Here is a 21,651-nt window from a genome sequence, read left to right on the forward strand (position 1 = left end):
GGGATGGATAATTCTCATTAGCATAGACTCATATAGCAAACTAATGAATTCATTGAACTATAAAGTGTTTTACTGCATATAAGAGCTATAAATTAAAAATAGCAATTGCCCTTTGATAAAAACATATGATAATCATATACAAAATACTAACAATTTTAATAATATACATACAATAAACAAATATAAAAACATGGTTATAATATATATAATAGAAATTAGCGAGCATCAATTAATGGAATATTTCCTTGTTCTTCTTCTTCGTTTGCTTCAGCAGAGAAGAAGTCTTCGCCTTTCTCAAGAACCCATGGTTCTTTATCAGACAAAGCTTCTGTGAATACTGTGCATCCTTGGCTTGCCAACTCAAGAGCTTTTGCTTGTGGCTGAACAACTTTTCTGATTCTGTATAAAATTGTTGATTGTGTTTCTCTGCTCATCAAGCAAGTCTTTTCAAAAGCTGGCAATGGTCTAAAGAATAATGATGATTGGCATAATTCAGTAATGAATTGAGCCATTAACTCTTTATGGCTTTGTTGTTCGAAATCAAAACCTCTTTTCGCATGCAAAATAAACTTTGCAACTGTTACTGAAACATTAATATTCGCTCTGACTAACAACAATTCAGCCAATCCTGTTAATATTTCAGACTTTGTGTTCTCTAATAAGTCACATTCTGGATCAGCCAAACAAATCAATGCTGTTGTCATTCGAACTAAAATTTTTCTTGGGACTTTGTTCAATGGCAAAATTTTCAATGCTTCTTGATATTTAAAGTCAGGTCTCATATGAGGGAAGCCAACTCTCATGAAGGAAGCAATGCATGTAGCAGCAAGTTCCGAGTTCGAGTAGTACTTGAACAAATCAAGTTGTTTGTAAACAGCGTAAGTAAACTGTAAAGCATCAACAGCCAAAAGGAAAATCGAAGCTTCATCAGGATTTACAGCCAATCTTCCAAGCCAAATATTGATTTTCTCTCTTGTGCAATCCAATACTTCGTGAACATGGAAAGCCGCGAAAATTTCAACGGTCAAACCAATTGTTTCTTGGATGTTCATTTCGAGGAAATTCAAGTCTAATTGTGATGTGATTTGAGGGAATTTCATTGACACAATTGGATTTGATCTTTGATTATCAGCTCTACTTGCCATCAAAGCTAAAAGGAGATCAGCGAAGCAAGCCAATGCTGTTGATCTTTCTTGTGCCATTGTTTCTGGTATTTTGATTGATGCAAAGATCATTCTATCCCTTTCCAAGTTCAATGCTGTTGGATCTAAATCATTGTCATTGGAATCAAATAAAGGAGGATCATATATAATTAATGACAAACTCTGACCAAAAAGGCATGTAAAGGAACGCATCAATATGTCTAGAAGACTGCTAAATGGCATAGGACACGCTAAAACATTTCCTAAAATATGTAAACCTCTCAAATATTTATTGTATCCTTTCAAACTTACAATTTTGTGATGCAAAGACAATTGTCTTGATGTCATCAATGCAAAAGACTGTAACAAAGTAGTAATATAGGAATCGAAAGGATAGATTTGAAGCTTATCTTCATCAAGCTGTTCTTCGAACGTTGACAAACTGAATGATTTGTTTGCGGAAACAATCAAAAATTTATCATATGTCGATGAATCTTTTGTCAACTCGAAAACGGAAGTTGATGATAAATCGTCATCATGGACTGATTTAAGACTCAAAGGAACGAAAGGCATCTTAATACTCGAATTGGATCTCGACAAATCGAAGAAAGATGATGAAGAACCAACGAGTTTTGTTGAAGATCGTCCAATCAAAGAATTTCTTCGACTGCTTCTTCCCAATTTAATTTGCTCAGGAACTTGCAATGGCAATGTTTTGTTATCTAAGCTCTGCATCAATCTCGTTCTCTGTAGAATACCATTGTTCTCTTCTTCGCTCTTCAATTGCATCAATGGCGCACGAAATTCGAAGAGATTTATCACTCCATTTGGCATTTTTATTGGAATTACCAAAATACCAACTGTTTCCGCTGTTGCAGCTGTTGGTTTCAAGTCACAAATAGCATCTAAAAGCTGTGGTTCACTTGAAACTTGTTGGTTTGTTTCTGCATCCAATAATTTATCATTTTCGTAAATTAAAAAACGAAAATTAATTTTTGGTTTCATTTTGTTACAAAACTGTTGCATTGACTCAAACAACTTCGATGTTCCTACTGTTTGTATGCTCTTCAATGCATAAACAGTTAAATTGTACGCGTGTAAAATGTTGTCGTTGTTTCTTTCAAGAGAATCTTGTAAATTGGTCGATTCACAACAAATGTGGATTAAAGAAGAAATACAACGAGCTAAGTTGGATGCGATGTATGTTTCTCGAGCAGAAAAGAATGTTCCGTTCCTTCTGTTGTATAAAACATAAGCTCCTTTCACTTCTCCGTGAAATGTAATTGGAGCAGCGACCATTGACCAGATTCTTGGCTGTGTGATATCATCTATTGATATAGAGAATGTCTTTTCGCGTCTGGGAAGGAAATAATTCATTGTTTCATTCTGAATTGCCGCTTTACAAATTAATCCATGGTCTAGAGTTAACATTTTGCCTCCAAGTTTGATGCCTGGTGTTTCTTCGCAGAGACAATCATTGACAATGGTGAATAATCTTGTTTGAGAGGCGTCAATCATATGATCTGAAACATCTGAAACTTTTTGGATCATTTCATGGGCATTATGTGTTGCAGCAATTAATGATAGGCCATAAACAAGGTTTGTCATGTCAGCTTCTGTGATACTTGATATTTCTCTGACTAAAAACTTTAATTGCATCGAAATGTTCTTAAAGAAGAAAGTTATAAGTACAAAATCGCTTGCTGTGAATCCTTCCTCTCTTACTTTATCTGATGCAATGATTACAAATGGGTTCAAATAATCTGGATGATACAATGGAACGATAATGGAGCTTTTTGCCCCTTCAAAGATCATTGATTCAACAGCCAAGTCTATTTCATTGCTGTTGATCGGATCTTTGACTATTCTATACGTTCCTTTTTGTACAACATCGTAAATTAAGCCGGTTGTCATGGGAACTGTCCTTCGGACACCCGAGTGCATATATGTAAGTTCTTTAGATAGTTCTGATGCTACTAGTAATTTTACTTTTCTGCAACGTAGAAGGTTAGATGCGCCATGTTCAAGGCCTCGAATGATATCTGTAGGCGAAGTAAGGAGAGCAGTGTATTCGAATAGCTGTGTGAGATTGTTTGATTCATGGTAAGTGTCTAAAATTTTCTGTAAAATGTAAAGTCTGTTTTGATATGGAATTTGAACGATTATTGATGGTAATGATTGTACAAATTCGTTAATATCAACATTGAGACCACCACGATTGAACTTTTTTCGAGAACAATACACTAATAATTTCGGAATTGCGTTTTCTAAAAAGAAATTTGAAATTCCTTCTGGAGTAGTTGTTCTAAGAAAGTTCAATAGTGAATCTGATCCTTGTTGAACGTTCTCAGGACGCTCGCCCATCGAAGTTTTTGGATGTTGTAATTCTGGTAACGGCTGATTTTTAATAAGTGATGATAATCGGCATCTACTATCGAGTAAACGAGAGCATAAGTTCAGTCTGCCTAGTCTTTCCGATTGAATTTGTAGTAATCGATTTTCTTTTGTTTCTTTCTTTTCTTCTTGATGCTTATTAATGAAATTTGCTATTTGTCTAGCATATTTGGTGCGCCGCTTATGCATTTTTTCTAATTTTTTGATCATATCTTTGGTAGATTGATCAAGAATTCGGATCTGTTCAGTTAATGCCTCAAATTCTTCCGAGTGCTTGTCTTTAGGCAAAGCTTTCGGAAGGAGTGGCATTTGCCCCATCAATCTAAAAGATGGAGAAGCATTGATCTTGCCACTCATTTTATATTCGTTTTTTTATATTAAATTTATTTTGAATACATCATTCAATAAAAATAAAGTCTTCATCATTTGAACTGGAAAACGGATTTTCAATATTGTAGGCATTTTCCAAGGAAAGTAGAAGGGAAACATAGTAAATCCGTTCAAAAGACGGTTATTTTATGTTCTTTCTGAAGAAATTTGTGTAAAATATTTTCGATATGAAATTCTTCCTATATTCCATATCTGCCTTTTCGTTTTTATCCCGATATTTAGTGAAAATTTGGATTTCCTTTGTTTCCTAAGGAAAATTTTCCTTCAAAACTTTAGATAAGCATATGTCCAGTTATACGCATGCTATGGTATGCTTAGTATTGAGATATTTATTGCAATGGAATAGAATAAATTGCTGTATCAAGAAAAAAAGTCTGATCTTAGATAATTTCACGTGTAAATGATATGTTTCATCTACTAGATTATATATGAATCACCTTCGATTTCCAAAAAAAATTCGGATTTTCAAATCCATCATTTATTTACTTGAACTTTCAGATGATATTTTATAAATCAAGATTTTTTTGGCGGTTATACTTTTAATATCTTCAATAACCACGTAAATATCTTAAATATCCAGTTTAGAAATCGGTAAAAATATTTCATTATATGCATATATTATGAATACATCTATGTATATAAAATATTATCAATATTGAAAATATAGATATTTTTTATATAGAGATTATTGAGCTATAGTTGTTAAAAATAATAACAATTTGAACAATATACTTTTATTATCCGCTTAACAATCTTTTAACAAATCAAACAGGTGGTAAAGATAAGTATTGAGAATAAATATCAGAAAAATTCACATGTGTTGCAGCTCGAATGAGTTCATCTTTGCTCTTTGGAATCATTTGAATTAAAGTTTCAATATCTTTTTCGTTATAAGAATTGTTGGGCTCAACAACGTAATTTTCTGGGAATACAGAATATCTGTCAATTAATACACGCAGCTTATTAACTGCATTTTGATCTCCTTTCTCCATTAAGTTAAATATTGGCGTAAGGGGCTGAATTTTGTTTGAAAATCTTGGTTCTCTAAGCATTAGAACCGGAGACATCAATCTTAGGAAGAGAACTCCACTTACACCAAACCTCTTGCAATCAGTTTCTGGAAAAGTTCTTTTGCCTTCATTATAAATTGCATTTAAGACAATTCTTGAACGAGGAGAGAGATCCATAATCTCCACTCCTTTAATGAAGTCTTCAACAAGAGTTTCTGATTGAAGTGACAAAGAATCAAGGAATTTGATGTACTCCGGATCTTGGCCAACGATGTATGTTGTAAGAGACACGAAGAAGTTATTTCCACGCATTGCGAGGGATGGTGATTTGTATGTTTTGTATTCATCGTACGCCATAAACCTATAAAAAGCTGGAAATTCTGGTCCGGTAATATTCAGAAAGGCTTGAGCAAGCGGCTTCATATCATCTTTGGTGTATATTACGCGTGAATATAAAAGCAAAAAGTTGTTGTTGGTGAAAAGAGTCCTATAATATGGCAAAGTAAATTCGTTAACCGGAGGAAATGCTTGCATTATACCGAGAGATTCAAAGAAATTTTTGTAAGTTATCAGATTTTTCTCAGCTAAAACGCGAGGTATAAACTCTTGGAGTTCCGAAATTATCTTTCGGGAATTTTCTTTTACTGTTGTAGATAAAGTAAATATTTTATCTCCAATTGTAATCTTCTTCCCATTTAGCTCCAAATTCTTGAGTTTATCAATGTAATAACCGTGATTAAGAATTGAATCATAAATATAGTAATCATATGTCGAAGATATTAGAAAGCCATGATGTCCATTTTGAAGTTTTATTGGTAAAATGAATGAATCATTTTTTGTTGGATAAATGTTAAACTTGGTATTTGGAGTTATTAGAATCGGCTTTCGGGGGACAAATTTCCCTGCTATATCAGTTATACCAGGTACATAACGAAATGGCTTCTTTTGTGTTTTTTCCGGAATTTCAGTTTCGTTGATTTGTCTTGGAAACATTTGGGTTAACTCAGAATTCAGTACTATAGGGCATTGAAACAATTCTGCGTATTGGGAAATCAATTCACTAAACCTGTCTTTAATATCAATTCCTTGTTGCATTTTATATAAACAATCAACAAATTGAAAGAAAAACGATAAAAATTAACAACTCGGTGAGGAATTATGTCCCACAATGAGCTCAACAAAATTTACAATTTTCATAATTCATTCAAATTTTGGCGCCATAAAAATGGAATGAGCTTTTCTAGATTATGGATCTCACCCAATATTCAGGAAAAGCGTCATTCCATTATAAAATATCTTTCAGAAATATATCGGGGAATCAAAGAAACAACAGATTTTTCAAAATCCAGCACTCTTCACGTTGGCTCAATCGATGATACAATAAAAAACTGTTCTAAACTAATAACTTACGTGTCAGATGTTGCAATTATCGATGCTATTGACAAAAAGATAAAAGATGTTAATTTTATCAAGAATAATTCACAGATTGTTTCATTATGTTTATATAACAAAACAATTTCAACATCTGGATTTAGTAAAAAGGACAACATCAAGATTGCTCGTATGGTGTTACTTATGGGTGGAAATTTTTCGCATAACATTTGTGATAAAACAGATATCTTGATTTCATCAACAGTATTATCGCAATCTTACTTTACAGCTCACAAAAGAGATATACCAATTGTTGGTGTTGAATGGATTGCCTCATGCTTTAAGAAACTTCAAAAACTTCCTACAGAAGAATTCAGAATTCCTTACTTCCATAACGTAACATTCACGTCGACTGATTTACAGCCAGCTAGAAAAAAGAAGCTTCGGAGAAAAATTTTATCGTACGGCGGTAGTTGGTCTGATAAACTAGATGATAATACAACTTTTCTAATTACAGAGTCCTTAACTCTTACAACTAAGATTAGCGCAGCTTTGTCTGCAAAAATTTTCATTATATCTCCAAAATGGATTGACGATTGCATATCTTCAAAATCTCCACCAGATAATTATATAATAAACTGGTGGCAGTTTGGATTCAAGATGAATAAGATATTCGAAGGCAAAACATTTACCATTGACAGAGCTGTGACGAATGATAATCTGGTTGAAGCGATTAAAGCCAATGGTGGTGAAATAAATACTCATGGTGAGTATTACATATGCCCATCATCCATTTATGGCCGGAATTTTAAGGGTATTCTTGTGAGTAATTTTTGGATTTGGCAATGCATCAGAAGAAGAGAGTTAATTGATCCAGAATTCTCACAAATCTTTAAACCATTGCTAAATAGATCACTTCCAGTTAAAGAGTTCGAAGGAAAAACAGTATTTATTTATAAAGTTGATTCAGAAAATTTCCCTATCGTCATTCACGCTGTGAGGGAATGCGGAGGAAATGTCACTTTTAAACTCCGCCCGTCTACATCATACATTATCAGCAGCAAAGTTGATAAAGTGATATCAGATCAGGCTAAACAAAATAAGATCCCAATTGTCCGTCCTGAATGGGCAATTGATCTTTTATCTAATGGAAGAATTCCATCAAGTGAGAAATTCAACGCTGATGTAACTTCTGTTATTAAGAACATCTGCGGAATCATTAAGAACTGTAAAGAATCATCAACAGTTCAGAGATCTTCAAGTAAAGCAATTGCATTAGAAGATCTCGAATTTTCCGAAGAACATAATGAAGAAGAAACAAGTGGACCAGAGAGTGATGGCATCAGACTCCTTAATGCAAAGGTCCATAAAAACTTTTTCTTAAGTTCAGATTCATCGAGTGAAGAAGATGATCCTCTTCTAAGAGAACTCGGAATCTTATAAGTATATGGCAGCTAATTCCCTTGTATCAACGTTATGGAAGGCTGGAATTGGCATTGGCCAATATAAAAATTGAGATCTTGGACCGAAAACATCTGCCCAGTTCTTGCAACATTCTTCTTCATAAAATGAGTAATCCTCTGGATGGATCTTCTCAAAATGAGTTATATTGCTATTAATATTTTTAATTGATTTATATGCAAATGTTCCTGTTAGGCCTATTAGAAAACAAGAGACAACCATATAGGACATCATGTATAAAGCATCGAATACAGTAAACTTTGATTCTAATACGAGAAATACTAAATGAAATAATGCCAATAAAAAATTGATAGTAACAAAGATAATTCCGTATACATTAAATAGCATAAATGTTTTCATGTTCTTTTTACCAATGAACTGTTGTGTCCAGTAACAATAATGATCTGGTCTGACAACGTATCTTTTAACTGACGAAAAATATCTTGTTCTGCGAAGTTTTGGTTGCGATTTTACATATTCGGCTTGACTAAATGTTGATACTGTACCGCTTAGGTAATCTGTAAATTTATTATCTGAATTTCCAATTTGAAGGGGATAATAGAATGGCAAAAAGCCAGGACCTTCACATATGGTAATAAGGTAAGAGTATACAAAGAGGAATTCAAAAATAAAAAAGACAACGTCGCAAAATGTTTTTGATATAAGTAATCTCGGCCTAAACATGAAAATGTATGTTGATATTGATAATATTGATAAAAATATTATCAATGTTACTGGACAGAGCTTGATTTCCCATCCATTAATATAAGTGACATTATTTGTTGTAATCTTATCTAGCTGAAAACAACAACATGAACACTTATTTTCCCATTTCGTCAATCCTGGAAATTCTGGTTCTCTTCCCGGTTCTCTTTCATTATCAGAATATCCATCAAATTGATTAAACATTAAATTTTTGATTCATTCTTAGAAAAATAGTATATCTTGGAACAATAGGACACATATTTTATATAATTCTACCAGATTCAATATGAAAATTTTAGAAAATTAATATGAGTGCCATTTCTTCGTTTTAAAAGCAACAAATTGATAATACAAGTTATTATATGCCCAATTTCTGGAAGCTTTAAGCTTAATTTTGTTGATAGTCATGTATTGTTTCGAAACTGAATAAAATATCTTGTATAATTTATTCTGTAGTTTATCAAGTCATCGTTTACTTCAATCGTGATATTCTGTTTGATTCAATTTTAGATGGGGAGCTTTTCTTATTCAATTTTGTGGGGAAATTCTTCATTAAGGTTATATTTTCTGAAAATAGATTTTGATCCGAAAAATTCTAGATCAGGTAAGATTCATTCAATACTGACGGTTCAGCACCTTTTAGATTAATTGAAAATTGAGAGGCTTATTCAATTGATCTGACTCCGATATATCAAAATGCTTTTTATTCAATTTTCCCGAATATACCATTCTTCATGGTCTGATTTTTTTAATAGACCGTATACCAAGGAACAAAGAGATTCAAAACATATCACAGATAGCTCTATTTCAGAATTTTTTTATATTCATCATGTGAATTTTATAAAATCTAAGGATCAGATTATAAAATTAACTCAAAAATCAATCAATATGTTGGTGGAAGACTGTTTTTTTAATAACCCTGTTACAAAAAAATCAAGCGGATCAGTTTTTTATATTGATGTAACAAGTTCAAACTCAGTGATAATCCAAAATCGAGTTTGCTGTTATAAAGCAGAAGCCTCATATGGTAATCAATTGGGTGTTTACTCACATATCAAAATAAATTCTAAAAAAGCTAATTCAATTCAAACGAATTTATCTTCTATATCTGATACTACAGGCTATTGTGGCTGTTTTTATCACAATGGATCTCAACTTTATGATTCAATAAATATTACAAAATCAAATTGCGAAATCGATTCAGTTTTCGTTATTGATGGCCAAAATTTTATCTCCAAAACCAAATTAATATATTGTTACATTGTTGGAAGCGAATCTCAATTTAGATCTCTCTATTTTGCAAGTTGTAATTTTGAAATTAATTATTGTATTATCAGAAACCATAAAGATAAAATGAAATATGGAAATAGGGTTGATACTTCGGTTCTCTTCTTTGAAAATGTTGCAAAAAAAAGGGCATTATTTAATAATTGCGATATTTCTTCTAATACTGGAAGATTGGTCAGGTTCATTGGATCTGGATTCACCTGTACAATGATGAATTGCAAATTATCAGATAATACAGAAAAGCCTACTTCCTACAAATTTACAGTAGATGGAACTCGTTTTTCTCAAATTAAATTAAATATTAAGGTTCAGTGCTCTGAAATAACTCCTCCTCGAACACATGTTTCCACCCCTCACTCGACTCCTTTTAAAACAATTTATGCCACATTTCAATCCACACCAGTATTAACACCACAAAGTACTCCTCAGAGAACACCAATGCATTCAATTAAAATCGATAGATTTTATATTGACAGACAATTTAACAATAAATTAGTCAAAAGGAGATGATTATGAATTATAAATGTTTCAGTTCATTCTTTTTAAATAGAATTATAAATAAAATTGCTGTTTGTATGACTTAATTATAACTCTTCTAAAGCTTTAATTATTTTTATTAATATTCATTTATATCCCCATGCTCACGCTATAATTATACTACACAAAATTCTGTTATTCCATTTCATGATTGTTTAATCTCAATCAAAGCATGAATTAATTAGGAAACCTTATGAGATATCAATTTATAACATTTTTGGATTTCAATTGCATCATTTTTGTATAATATTACAAGCATATATTACTAATGGATAAGAAATAGAAGAATACAACCAAAATATCCATCCTGAAGATTTCATTATTAATAATTATGTGCCTGCTAAAAAGGAATCAATATAAATTCATACAATAACACAAATTTATATCCTCATTGTCAATATTTGTGAATATTTGTTTAAAAATAATTTGAATTTTGATTTAAATTGTTATATCTTGGGGATAGATAGCCCTTAATTTCATTGTTGTGCTTATGCGTTCTGATGTTAAGTCGAATTCGAACGAATAAATTAGAAATAATCAATAAATAATGGATAATTAAGAGAATTATCGAAGATAAGTCATTTGTAATGCTTCAAAATATCATATGCAATCAATCAATAAGCTGATTTAATCTTTAGAACCATCGTCCTTTTTTTTTTCATCTCTCTGAATTAAAATTTTCGATAGAAATTTTATCGTCAATTTCAAAGATGCAATACATTTTTTGATTTAAAAATATACTATGATACAAATGATGGTTGATATCAAAAAATTCATGTCACTTTTGATAGCAATTGACGATATGTCTGGGGGTGAAGAATATCTATCCCTCCTTATAAGTCAATTAAATGATTTGAAGAAACAAGTTGGCAATGTTTTTCATAAACAACTTAGAGAGTCGATTGGCGAAGCAAAAGAATACGTCAAAGAAATACAAAATACAGATAAACAGATCAACATCAGCAAAGCTCTTGCTCCCTTCTTTATTGCAATGAAGGATGAGAAAAAAGCTTACCAAGGACTCGTTTTAGACACGTTTTATAAAGTATTTCATCATGCGACTGAAAAATGCTACCCCAACAAAGAATTAACATTTAATATCATAAAATGCGTCTTAGATCAAGAGCTCGATCCAAAAGAAGAAATTTGGACTAAAGTTTGCAACTTATGCTCTTGCATTCAAAATTCTAAGTCCGGCATACTTTATGTTCACGGCGAGATCCTCCAGAAGTTATTTAGACTCATATTTAAAGTTTACAATGCCACAGAAAATCAGCAAACTATTAAATTAGTTGATACAACGATCAGACCTATCGTAACATTATTATTTACGAGTTACACGGCACCTCCTGAGATTCTCAGAACCAAAACTGTTCAAATGCTTGCCGCAAATATCGTACAACAGATGGTAGACAATTCTTTAGAAATTATTAACTTTGTCGAGCCATATCTTAAGCAAGGAGAGCACAATCCGTCAATACGTGATGTAGACCTCTTTGTTTTCTTCACAACATTAGCTAAAGTCATCGAATTTAACGCTACAAAATTACGAACAAAAATTCTTGCAACAAAACTCTTCATTAATGCTCTAAAGCTCGACCATCCATTTTTACAAACATCGCTCTTCAAACATCTCCTAAATACAACTCTCCACGTCACATTTTTGTCATTAACATTAAATTCACAGATCGAGCTTGCCGAATCCACCGCCGAACTCATTCTTACACTCTGGGAGAGATTCGCCAGCGTATATACTATCGGATTAAACGAATTGATGGTAAAAGGTTTAATGACAACCTTAATTTCACCGGACCAAAACGTTTTAATGCGTTCTCTTACAGTATTCGGCCTTCTCTGCAAGCAGCCACAGCTTCTTGTTGATTTCTTCGTCAATTACGACTGTGATGAATCCGGATTCTTCCAGAACGTCTTTGAGAACTCAATCAACAGTGTTGTCAAGCTTGCCTATCCAGATGCCGCACAACCACACATCCAAGTCCTTTCTTTACACATAATTACCGAAATATTGAAACAATTATACGATTACTTCGAGAATTTACAGAATTCTAAGAAGCAGGAACCATCTACACCACAAACATACCTCGATGCGAAGAAAGCGAAGGATGTTTTCACAGAAGGTCTCGGAATATTCAAAAGATCTTTCAAAAAAGGCCTTGCCTTCTTTGTCCAGCACAACATTGTTGAAGACACACCAGAGGCCATTGCTAAGTTCCTCTACAACACACCATCACTCGATCCAGCGATGGTTGGCGAAACAATTGGCTCATCCGGAGAAAAATCCATCTCTATTTTGCGATGTTTCACGAATATCTTTGATTTCAAGGGCCTCACATTCGAACAAGCCTTCAGATTGTACTTAGGCAAGTTCCAAGTCCCAGGAGAAGCCCAAATGATTGATAGAGTCATGGAACAATTCGGTACAAAATTCTACAACGATAATCCGACACTTTTTTCATCGGCTGACACTGTTTATGTTTTAGCTTTTAGTACGTTGATGTTACATACAGATGCCTGGCATCCCAATGTAAAATCGCGTATGACATTGCAACAGTTCATTGCTAACAACAGTGGAATAGACAATGGAAAAGATTTGCCATATGAATTATTGGAAGATTTATACAAAGGAATCACTTCAAAGAGGATCTTCCTTCCGTCCGGAGCAATGCCAAATTCCGCCTTATTGACAAGAGCACAAAGAGCAGATCTCTACGCTTCACAATGCAAAGCAACACTTGAACAAGCGAGATCAAGATCACAAGCTGAATCAAAAGAGTGGAAAACAGCGGAATCTCCAATGTTCGTTGCACCGATGTTCAATGTGATATGGCGTGGTTGCTTGGCAGCATTGACTATTACATTCGAAACATCAAACGACAGACAGGTTTACTCAGTTTGCCTCGAAGGATTGAGTACAATGGTACACATCGCAAGTCGTTGTTTCATTGAAACCGCGTTGGATACATTAGTTGATGCTTTTGCGAAGTTCACGAATATGAGGAAAGGCGCAACAGACATCAGACTCAAGAACATCGAGTGCACAAACACTTTGTTACAAATTGCATACGATGACAGACATTTCTTGAGAGGAGCGTGGGATATAGTTATTGGTGAAATTTCTTCTCTTGAAAAAATAAATTTGCCACCAGAAATAAATGCGACATTGAACGTCAATTTGATAGACGAACTGTTCACGTCAACAGTATCTCTTGATAGAGAATCCCTCGTAGATTTCGTAAGAGCACTTTGCTCAGTCTCTAAACAGGAATTACAAGAAAAACCAGCAAGAATTTACAGTTTACAAAAAGTGTCAGTTGTTGCACATTTCAATGTGAAACGACCGAAATTTTTATGGGTTGCTGTATGGGATATCATTGGCGACTACTTGAATTTCGTTGGCACACTTAATAAACCAGGAATTCCTGAGTTGGCAATAGACATGACGAGACAACTCGCTTCGAAATTCCTTCTCGAAGAAGAACTAATTAATTTCCATTTCCAGAAACGGTTTATGTCACCTTTCCAACATATCTTCGATAACCAACGCAATGTACAAGTTAAAGATCTTGTTTTAACTTGCATTTCCGCATTGGTGAGCGAACTTGCAGAGAATTTGCAGAGTGGATGGGTTGTTGTTTTCCAAGTTTTGACATCAGCAGCAAGTGGAAAAGAAACATGCACACACGCGTTCGAAGTTGTCGAACAGATGATCAATACAAGGATGAAGATCTTACAACCACAAATGATTCATGTCCTCAATGTTTTATCGTCATTTATCGGTTTGACAGAAAATTTGACGATCAGATCTAGAGCTGCAGAATTTTTCGGACCAGTTTCACATCACATTCCAAAGAACGATGATGAAAAGTGGTCTGCATTATTACAGTGCATCTTTAGATATGCGAGTGACAGAGAAGAAGCTGTTAGAGCAGCGATGAGAGGTGCTTTTCTCAATGATGTAGTTCAGATGAACGATTGCGATGAAGATGTTTGGAAAGAGTGTTTGTTGTTGACGGCTCCTCAATTCTTTAACGATGTAAAAGACGAAGAATTATATAGCTTCGTCGGTGACATCACGAAAATCGCTTCTCCTAACCATGAACACTTAGTCATCTCATTCCTTCTCAATTTGGTTTACGGTGCAAATAATAATGGTGTAACTTCTGTCGCAATTGCAAATCTATCGGCTGTCAAACTGCCAATGGACGATAAATCTGTTTTGTCATGTCGCGAAGGCATCGACAAAGTTGTTGCCAATTTCGAGAAGATCTCGCCCGAGAACCAAATTGCTTTCTGCGATTTGTTGATGTATTTCTGCCAAGATCCAAACATTGCACCGAAATGTTACGAAGCAATACATCACTTGAAGATTCCTGACGCAATAATGGTTCACGTCAGAACTCCTTTGCTTGTTATTACTAATGTTGTGAGCGGTGACATGGAATCGAGAATTGTTTTGGCTGATACATTCAGATACTTCTTGGAAAGACTCGACCAGAAACCAAAGAAATGGAATGAAGCAGCGAAATTCGCTCTGGAGTTCCTCCTGAAGAGTAACGATTTCCAAGGAGCCTTCGAATTATCTAAGGATTCAATAATAGCTATGATAGAAACACCTTCAAAAGAAGTAAGAAAAGCTGTAGCAGCTGTTCTCGCAAAAAGACTGCTCGAATAAAAAAATAATATAAATTTAAATTTATTTTAAAATTTTCTACTTGATATTTATGAATCAAAAAGGATATCTGTATCTCAGAATATGTATTTAATTATCTTTTCATTCTGGATTCATGTGACTTCAATAGTTTTTTTCTTATTGATTAGAGAGTGAATTAATTTTTAGTAAACCTTGGGCTTCTATATCTTACTATCCGTAGAGCTTGATAGGATATTGTCTATATATATATATATATGAACCAGCATAGACTGATGTGTAGATAGAGCATATTTTAATTGAATAAAAACAATGCTACATCCTTGGAAAAAGGAATTTTTGAGTCCACATAATTTGGGCCTATGAATTCTTAAATGATATTTTAAAATGCAAGAAGTTATTTGCTATCCAAAAAAAGAATTTCAACAACGAAAATCAGATTAAAACAATCTTTTAATAAAAAATTTCAAGATAATCTGATAATTCTTGAAATTCATTTGTTAGAAAAAGGGTTAGACGTGGTAATTGAATTTTTCTAACCCAAAGAAGGAAGTATCATGTCATTTATATGTTTTATTTGTAAAAAATTATTTTAATTTTTAATAAATTCTAATCTTTATATAATAAATTTATTCATCATCTTCCTCTTCATTTCCATTTTCTTTATCATCTTTTTCCTTCTCATCATCATCTTTTGTCTGTTCTTCTTCTGATTCAGAATCAGACTGGACAGGAGGGATCCATCTAAGAGCGTTGTCATCTGTTCTAATTGTAACATCCTGTCCGATGTAAACGAAATCTGAACTTTTTTCATTGCAGCTTTGTTCTAATTCTTTTGTCTGTTCTGGGGAGATCTCGCATTTATCTTCGACATCTGGGATGGAAACCCACTTCCATTCCTTGTCTGTAAGAGCTTTTACGAATGCTTCGCCAGATTCGTGTTTTGCAACACCGCGTTTGATGCCAAACTGTGCGAGGATGTCTCCTGGTGACTTTGGCTTCTTGATTTCGAGCTTCTCGATAAGGTTTATGCCTGGAGATTTCTCGGATGTAAGTAAACGCTCTATGAATGAAATTGCGAACTCTCTGGCGCGTCCTTTCCACTCAAATGAGTCAATAAGAGCAAGATCGACGCCGCAGAGGGTCCATTTGTATGGTGGACACTCTTCAAATTTTTCTGCTTTAAGTAACTCGATGAGCTTTGTCTTGCCAATTTTCTGTGGTCCTAAGACAGCAACCTTCTTGAGATCAGCTGCGAAGTCTTGGATTTGCTTCAGAATCTTATTATCTGGTTTTGCGGAATTGAGAGAGATGGCGACTGTTGGGGCGACTTGGGTAAGGTGAGCAATCCATTTCTCTACGGCATCACGAGGAACAAGATCTATTTTTGTAATAACAAACATAATTGGCTTTTTTTTCTCGGATAACTCGTGTTCAACATTGATAAAGCGGCAAGCATCGGCATCTCTTGCATCGACGACGATAATTGCTCCGTCGCAGTTATCAACAAGTTGAATAAGAGCATCATAAGTTGTTTGTGAGGCTTGGACTCTTTCCATGAATTTCTCGTTGATATGACGCTTAATCTTTTGCGAAACCTTTGGTGCTGGGGCATCGAGAGCAGCCATTTCAGCTTGGTTCTGCAAAATACGCTGTTTTACTGCTTCTTGATGTTTAGCTCTTTTCATTTTCAGTTTAACATCTCTGTTACGCTTAGTATCAAGTTTTTTGTGGATATCTGTGATCAATTTCTGCGCTGCGTGGTGAGTACGATGTCTTCCCATGAGATTTTAGGTCCTGGCACTTTTTTATGCAGGAAGGGTCACAAATAAAATTTTGGATTAGCTTTTATGGATATGTGATCAACATAGACAATCAAATAATAGATTCAATTAATTAACTCATAATTTATTAATAATTTAATAACTTCTTAAAAAATTAAGCTTTTGATAGATATCTATCTTCAATTTTTATTATACACATTAAAAAATAACACTTTACCCTTCTTTCAACAATGAATTCCAAAGTTCAAATTAGAAAATAATCTTGAAATATAGAAAGATGAATATGATTAAGAATTACATTAGCATTGATAGCTGCATGACAATTTTGGTCTGACGCAGACTGTATTATACTTTTATTAAAAAAATCAATTGAAAATGGGAAATATTGCATTGAATTTCATAAGATCATTATAAACGTGCAATTTTTATTACTATCATTGATAGCTTTTATTTCAAATAACAAGTTTATTTATGAATAATTTTATTGTTTGAATAAAGAAGATTTTAATTAAGTGATTCAAACAATAAATCTTTAAGATTTTAATTAAGTGATCCATTATATTCAAAGAAGATCACTAAAACATACCTCTAACACAATTCAAACAGAGAAAGAGAAAGAGAGAGAAAAATATTAAAAAAAAACATATTTTTTTGTATAATTGTTTTATAAGATTTTATACCAAAATTTAAATTAAAAAAATTAAAAGGTATAAAATCTTATCAACAATTATTAAAATTGTTTAAAAAATTTAAGCTCACGGGTCTGAATCGACAGTTTCAGCACGTTCGTTGAAGAAGCCTTCAGCGGCAACTTCTTCGAAATCGTTTCTGAATGGATCATCAGTGTCACCCATGACGGATGTTGTCCAAAGTGGGTTATCATTTGTGATTGGAGCGCTTGTGCTGTCAGGAACGTGTAAGACCGTTTCTTCATCCATTTCGACAACAGAATCTGATGATGACGATGACCTGGAGTAGCTGACAAAGAACCAAACGAGGACTGCGATCAAAATGATAGCAATGACTGCTGATACAACAGCTGCGATGATGATGAGTTTCTTGTTCTTGTTAGGTGTTCCGCTTGTGTTTGCATCTGTGAAAACCATGGATTCACCGTATACCAATGTGTAAACTTCTGAAGGAACAATTGTGATAATCTTTGTGACTTCGACAACAATCACGTAGGTGCCATTATCATTGAGTGATGTGTTTCTGTGTGTTGTTGTAGGAACAATTGTTGTGACGTTGGACATTGTCTTTGTGATGTAAATTGTCTGTGTAGTGATGTATGTTTGATCACTTCTCATGGCTGATGTTCTGGCTGGAGATGGCATTGGTGTTTCCATTGGAGTAATGGCTGGTGTTGGAGATGGAATATCACCAATTGATATTGTTGTTGTAGTACTAGACACTTTTTTAGCAACCAAACCTGGCTTACACTCTAGTGTTGTAACAATTTGTGTTTTGAATGGCATACTAAATGCATAGCCATACATTAGCGTTGGAGTGAGAATTAGAGTTCGCGAGTTGTAAACTGTTGTTTCACTTTCTTCTACAAATGTTGAACTGATTGTATAAATATTTGTGTAATATGAATAAACTGGGTTTTCGATTTTGACTTTTTCCTTTTCTGGTAATGTTAAATAAGCACAATTAGAATTTTCTGGTACTATCACTTCTGTAGCACCTTCATAGTATAGTTGTGTCTTTGTGAAACTAAGTGTAGAAGTTTTTTCAATTATATCTGTGTAAGTCTTTATTGATGAGATAATTGATGAAGTTGGTACGTTAGTGCATTTATCTGCATTATTTTCGGTGAAAATAATTTCTGTAACTGTAGCATATGTGTATTTGCGTTCATTGCCAACTTGTGTGAATGTACTTGTATAAGCAATAATAGTTGTTGGAATACTTGTTCCTGATGAATAGCATGCGCTTGTTGTTGTGATTGTTTTGTAATCTGTTATAGTTTCTTTGTCAACAGGATATAATGATTCCACTAGTGTCGCGAGTGGGTTTGTAGGCTTTGGAGTTACTATAGTTCGTGGAATTGTATTTAGTTTCAACGTAGTTGATGATATGGTTTTGTCTGCATATCCACAGTTATCAACTTCAACTCCGATTTCAAATGGCAAAGTGTTATATACATAGGTATTGATCTCATAAAGCGAGTTTGTTGCTGTGTATGTAAAGATGACAGTATCTGTATTACTAGATAAATTAACCTTTGTCCATGTTGATTTATAAAGAGTACTAATTGAACTGATTTTTGTTAATATAGGTAGCTCATTTAATTCGATAGATGATTGCTGGGCGCGGATACATGTACCTTTGAGTTCATAGGAAATAGTTTGTGCATTTGTATCAAATGTATAGGATGGATCGTATGCTATATAATCTGTTGTTGCCATAGTATTTTTAGAACTAGGTACATCTGTCTCTGTATAAACCCATGATGCAACAGTTAAATTATCACCTGCATTCATTTTTGTAGCAGTTTCTATGAAAGCATAAGTCTTTGTAAATGTCCATGTTGGATCATTGCTAATTTTAACGAATGTGTTGAGAAATACATTTGTATATACAAATGTAACAATTGTCTTTAACTCTGTTGCTCTTGTAATTGATATTTCAAATGTAGACGTGCGCTTCTTTTCATATACATATGTTGTCGTTGACTTTGTAAGAAGAGATGCAGCATCATAATTGTTATAACTAGGTAAAGATATGGCTGCTCCTACATCAAGTGTCCAAAGTGTTGCACTTCTCGTATCAATATGAGTTGAAGACGAAGTTGTATAAGTCTCATTAAATGGTAATTTATATAATATTGTATGCATACTATTTCTTTCTCCATTGAAACAGTTTTGGTCATTGCATTTAGTTGCATTGTAGACATCAGTTTGCATATAGGTAAGTGATTTAATTTCAAGTGAAAATGTCAATGTATTATATTTTTCAAGCTTCTTGAAATACCATTTTCCTTCACTAAAATCACTTGCTTGCATATAGTAATATGATGTCGTTGCGGTTCCAAATGTTAATCCTATTGTTTCTGTATCTTTACTTATTGTCCATGTTGTTGACAATTTTGTCTCAATATTTTCATTGACTAATGCAACGGTAATTGTGTCGAAATTCATTGTAGTCTTGTATGGGATGTATAGATTTGTTGTGCCAGATGTTAATTTAACATATGTTGGTATATAAGTGTCTGTTAAATTGTTTACAATTGTAGTTGGGTATGCTCCTCCCATCTGTTTTGAAACCCATTGTATAACTGTTTGAGTGGATGTGAATATAACAGTTTCTGTATCTTTTTCAATCGTGAAATTTTCCTTTAAAGAATAATTAACTGTTTCTTTTTGAACATTTGCGATTGTATAGTATTGGAATTTGGTCTCTTTTACATACTCGTTAGCTGATGCCTCAGGATATTCGTAATCTATTGGTTCAAATTGTGTTGCTGTTAGTGTTGTAGGTCTTGCATATGTTTTTGTTATTGGGAATGTGATGGGTGATTTTGTTGTTTGTTGAGGAAGTCTTGTAATTGGTGTTGCAACATAAGTGTAAGGAGTGGCATCTGGGACAGAAAAAGTACCATCAGTTGAACTCTCTGTTGATTTAAATGGATAAGGTACTGGGGTTTCGGCAGGTTCCTCACCTTCTAATGGTTCGCAGCTGTCAAGATTACCTACCTCGCGGAAATTTTCAATAACTTTGCTATCCCATTCCTTGCTTACAGATCCAAATGCGTAACTGTCTTCTCCGCCATCAATGTCTGGTACCAAAAATTTGTCATTGTATGAATTCCAGTATGTATAGCCATCAAACATCAAATGGTGACCTGGATTTGGCTTGTTTTTAGCAAAGTTTGTTCCGTGATAAACTTTATTGTTAGTGAAGCAAACTTTCTCTGTATAAAGATGCCTTCTGTCAATTCCAATGAGTGTGCCATCTTTTGATGATAAGAAGTATATACCACCACCACCACGACCTCTGAAATGATACGAATCATCTTTCATATATTTTTTACCATTTTCCATGAAGCGGAACCTATTATCTTCACCTTTAATACCAACTTCGTTCTTTTGAATGTGTGTATTGAAGATATTCGCTGGTGAGTTAAGAAGCCACATAGCACCTCCTGCAAATCTGGCTTTGTTGCTAGTGAATTTACAACGATTCATGTAAACAATTGTAGCGGCTGTTGATAAAATAGCACCACCGATGTCACCACCATTATTTGTTTCGAAAATTGAATCTATTAGGTTAAGTTCTGTTTGGCAGGCAGTGGTAGCTGTTGAAAAGCGCTGATCACCTTGGAAATATATGGCACCGGCGTGTTGATAACCAGTATTTTCGTTAAATGAAACTTTTTCGATAATAGCATTCGAAAATAGAAGAGCGAGGGCACCACCAATAGCAGCTTGATTTTTAGAGAAATCGTTTGAGTAGATGGCATCATTGCGAATATCAACTGTAGAGTGCCAACAGAATATTGCACCGCCGTTACCAGCTGAGTGTCCTGCACCGAATGCCATTAACTGATTGAATTTTGCATTTTTGATTGTAAGTGAGCAGGCATAGTACTCTAGAGTTTGGCGGTTATCACCACTGAATTCTCCAGAAGTAATTGTGTTATCAGCATTGATTCTTGATTCCAATTCTGTTGTATTTTCACTGGTTTCTATTGTCTGGAAAGTAGGAACTTGCTCTTTTTCAAGAATCGGAGCCTCGTTTATTAACGACAAGATCGACAAAACAAAAAAGAAAAACATTAAAAAATTTTAAAAAATTTGATTAAAAAATCATCATTGAACCATAAGTATGCTTGTTGCATAGTGAGAATTATTTTCGATCTCGGGGCAAAAATCTATGAGTTCAAAAAAATTTCGGAA

General features: G+C 33.8%; 7 protein-coding genes across 7 annotated transcripts; 3 read left to right on the plus strand and 4 right to left on the minus strand.

The window, feature by feature from the left end:
- Window positions 1-140: 140 nt before the first annotated feature.
- Window positions 141-3,893, minus strand: TVAGG3_0047740 (GAF domain-like family; the record flags this gene model as incomplete). The annotated part of the gene is made up of 1 exon (XM_001327043.1): window positions 216-3,893. One exon carries the CDS (start codon window positions 3,891-3,893, stop codon window positions 216-218), a length of 3,678 nt encoding a protein of 1,225 aa, XP_001327078.1.
- A 751-nt stretch (window positions 3,894-4,644) lies between these two features.
- TVAGG3_0047750 (GTPase activation domain, GAP family) lies at window positions 4,645-6,036 on the minus strand (the record flags this gene model as incomplete). Its single annotated transcript, XM_001327042.1, has 1 exon — window positions 4,691-6,031. One exon carries the CDS (start codon window positions 6,029-6,031, stop codon window positions 4,691-4,693), a length of 1,341 nt encoding a protein of 446 aa, XP_001327077.1.
- A 58-nt stretch (window positions 6,037-6,094) lies between these two features.
- TVAGG3_0047760 (protein localization to site of double-strand break) lies at window positions 6,095-8,660 on the plus strand (the record flags this gene model as incomplete). Its single annotated transcript, XM_001327041.1, has 1 exon — window positions 6,095-7,750. One exon carries the CDS (start codon window positions 6,095-6,097, stop codon window positions 7,748-7,750), a length of 1,656 nt encoding a protein of 551 aa, XP_001327076.1.
- Window positions 8,661-9,826: 1,166 nt separating this feature from the next.
- On the plus strand, window positions 9,827-10,270 carry TVAGG3_0047770 (uncharacterized protein; the record flags this gene model as incomplete). The annotated part of the gene is made up of 1 exon (XM_001327040.1): window positions 9,827-10,270. The coding sequence occupies one exon, from the start codon at window positions 9,827-9,829 to the stop codon at window positions 10,268-10,270; it is 444 nt and encodes a 147-aa protein (XP_001327075.1).
- An 802-nt stretch (window positions 10,271-11,072) lies between these two features.
- On the plus strand, window positions 11,073-15,010 carry TVAGG3_0047780 (guanyl-nucleotide exchange factor family; the record flags this gene model as incomplete). The annotated part of the gene is made up of 1 exon (XM_001327039.2): window positions 11,073-14,990. The coding sequence occupies one exon, from the start codon at window positions 11,073-11,075 to the stop codon at window positions 14,988-14,990; it is 3,918 nt and encodes a 1,305-aa protein (XP_001327074.1).
- Window positions 15,011-15,368: 358 nt separating this feature from the next.
- TVAGG3_0047790 (GTP binding) lies at window positions 15,369-16,753 on the minus strand (the record flags this gene model as incomplete). Its single annotated transcript, XM_001327038.1, has 1 exon — window positions 15,596-16,750. One exon carries the CDS (start codon window positions 16,748-16,750, stop codon window positions 15,596-15,598), a length of 1,155 nt encoding a protein of 384 aa, XP_001327073.1.
- Window positions 16,754-17,504: 751 nt separating this feature from the next.
- Window positions 17,505-21,539, minus strand: TVAGG3_0047800 (bifunctional inhibitor/lipid-transfer protein/seed storage 2s albumin superfamily protein family; the record flags this gene model as incomplete). The annotated part of the gene is made up of 1 exon (XM_001327037.1): window positions 17,506-21,531. One exon carries the CDS (start codon window positions 21,529-21,531, stop codon window positions 17,506-17,508), a length of 4,026 nt encoding a protein of 1,341 aa, XP_001327072.1.
- Between the last annotated feature and the right edge of the window lie 112 nt (window positions 21,540-21,651).

Source organism: Trichomonas vaginalis, chromosome IV, assembly GCF_026262505.1.
Source record: "Trichomonas vaginalis G3 chromosome IV, whole genome shotgun sequence".
NCBI lineage: Eukaryota > Parabasalia > Trichomonadida > Trichomonadidae > Trichomonas > Trichomonas vaginalis.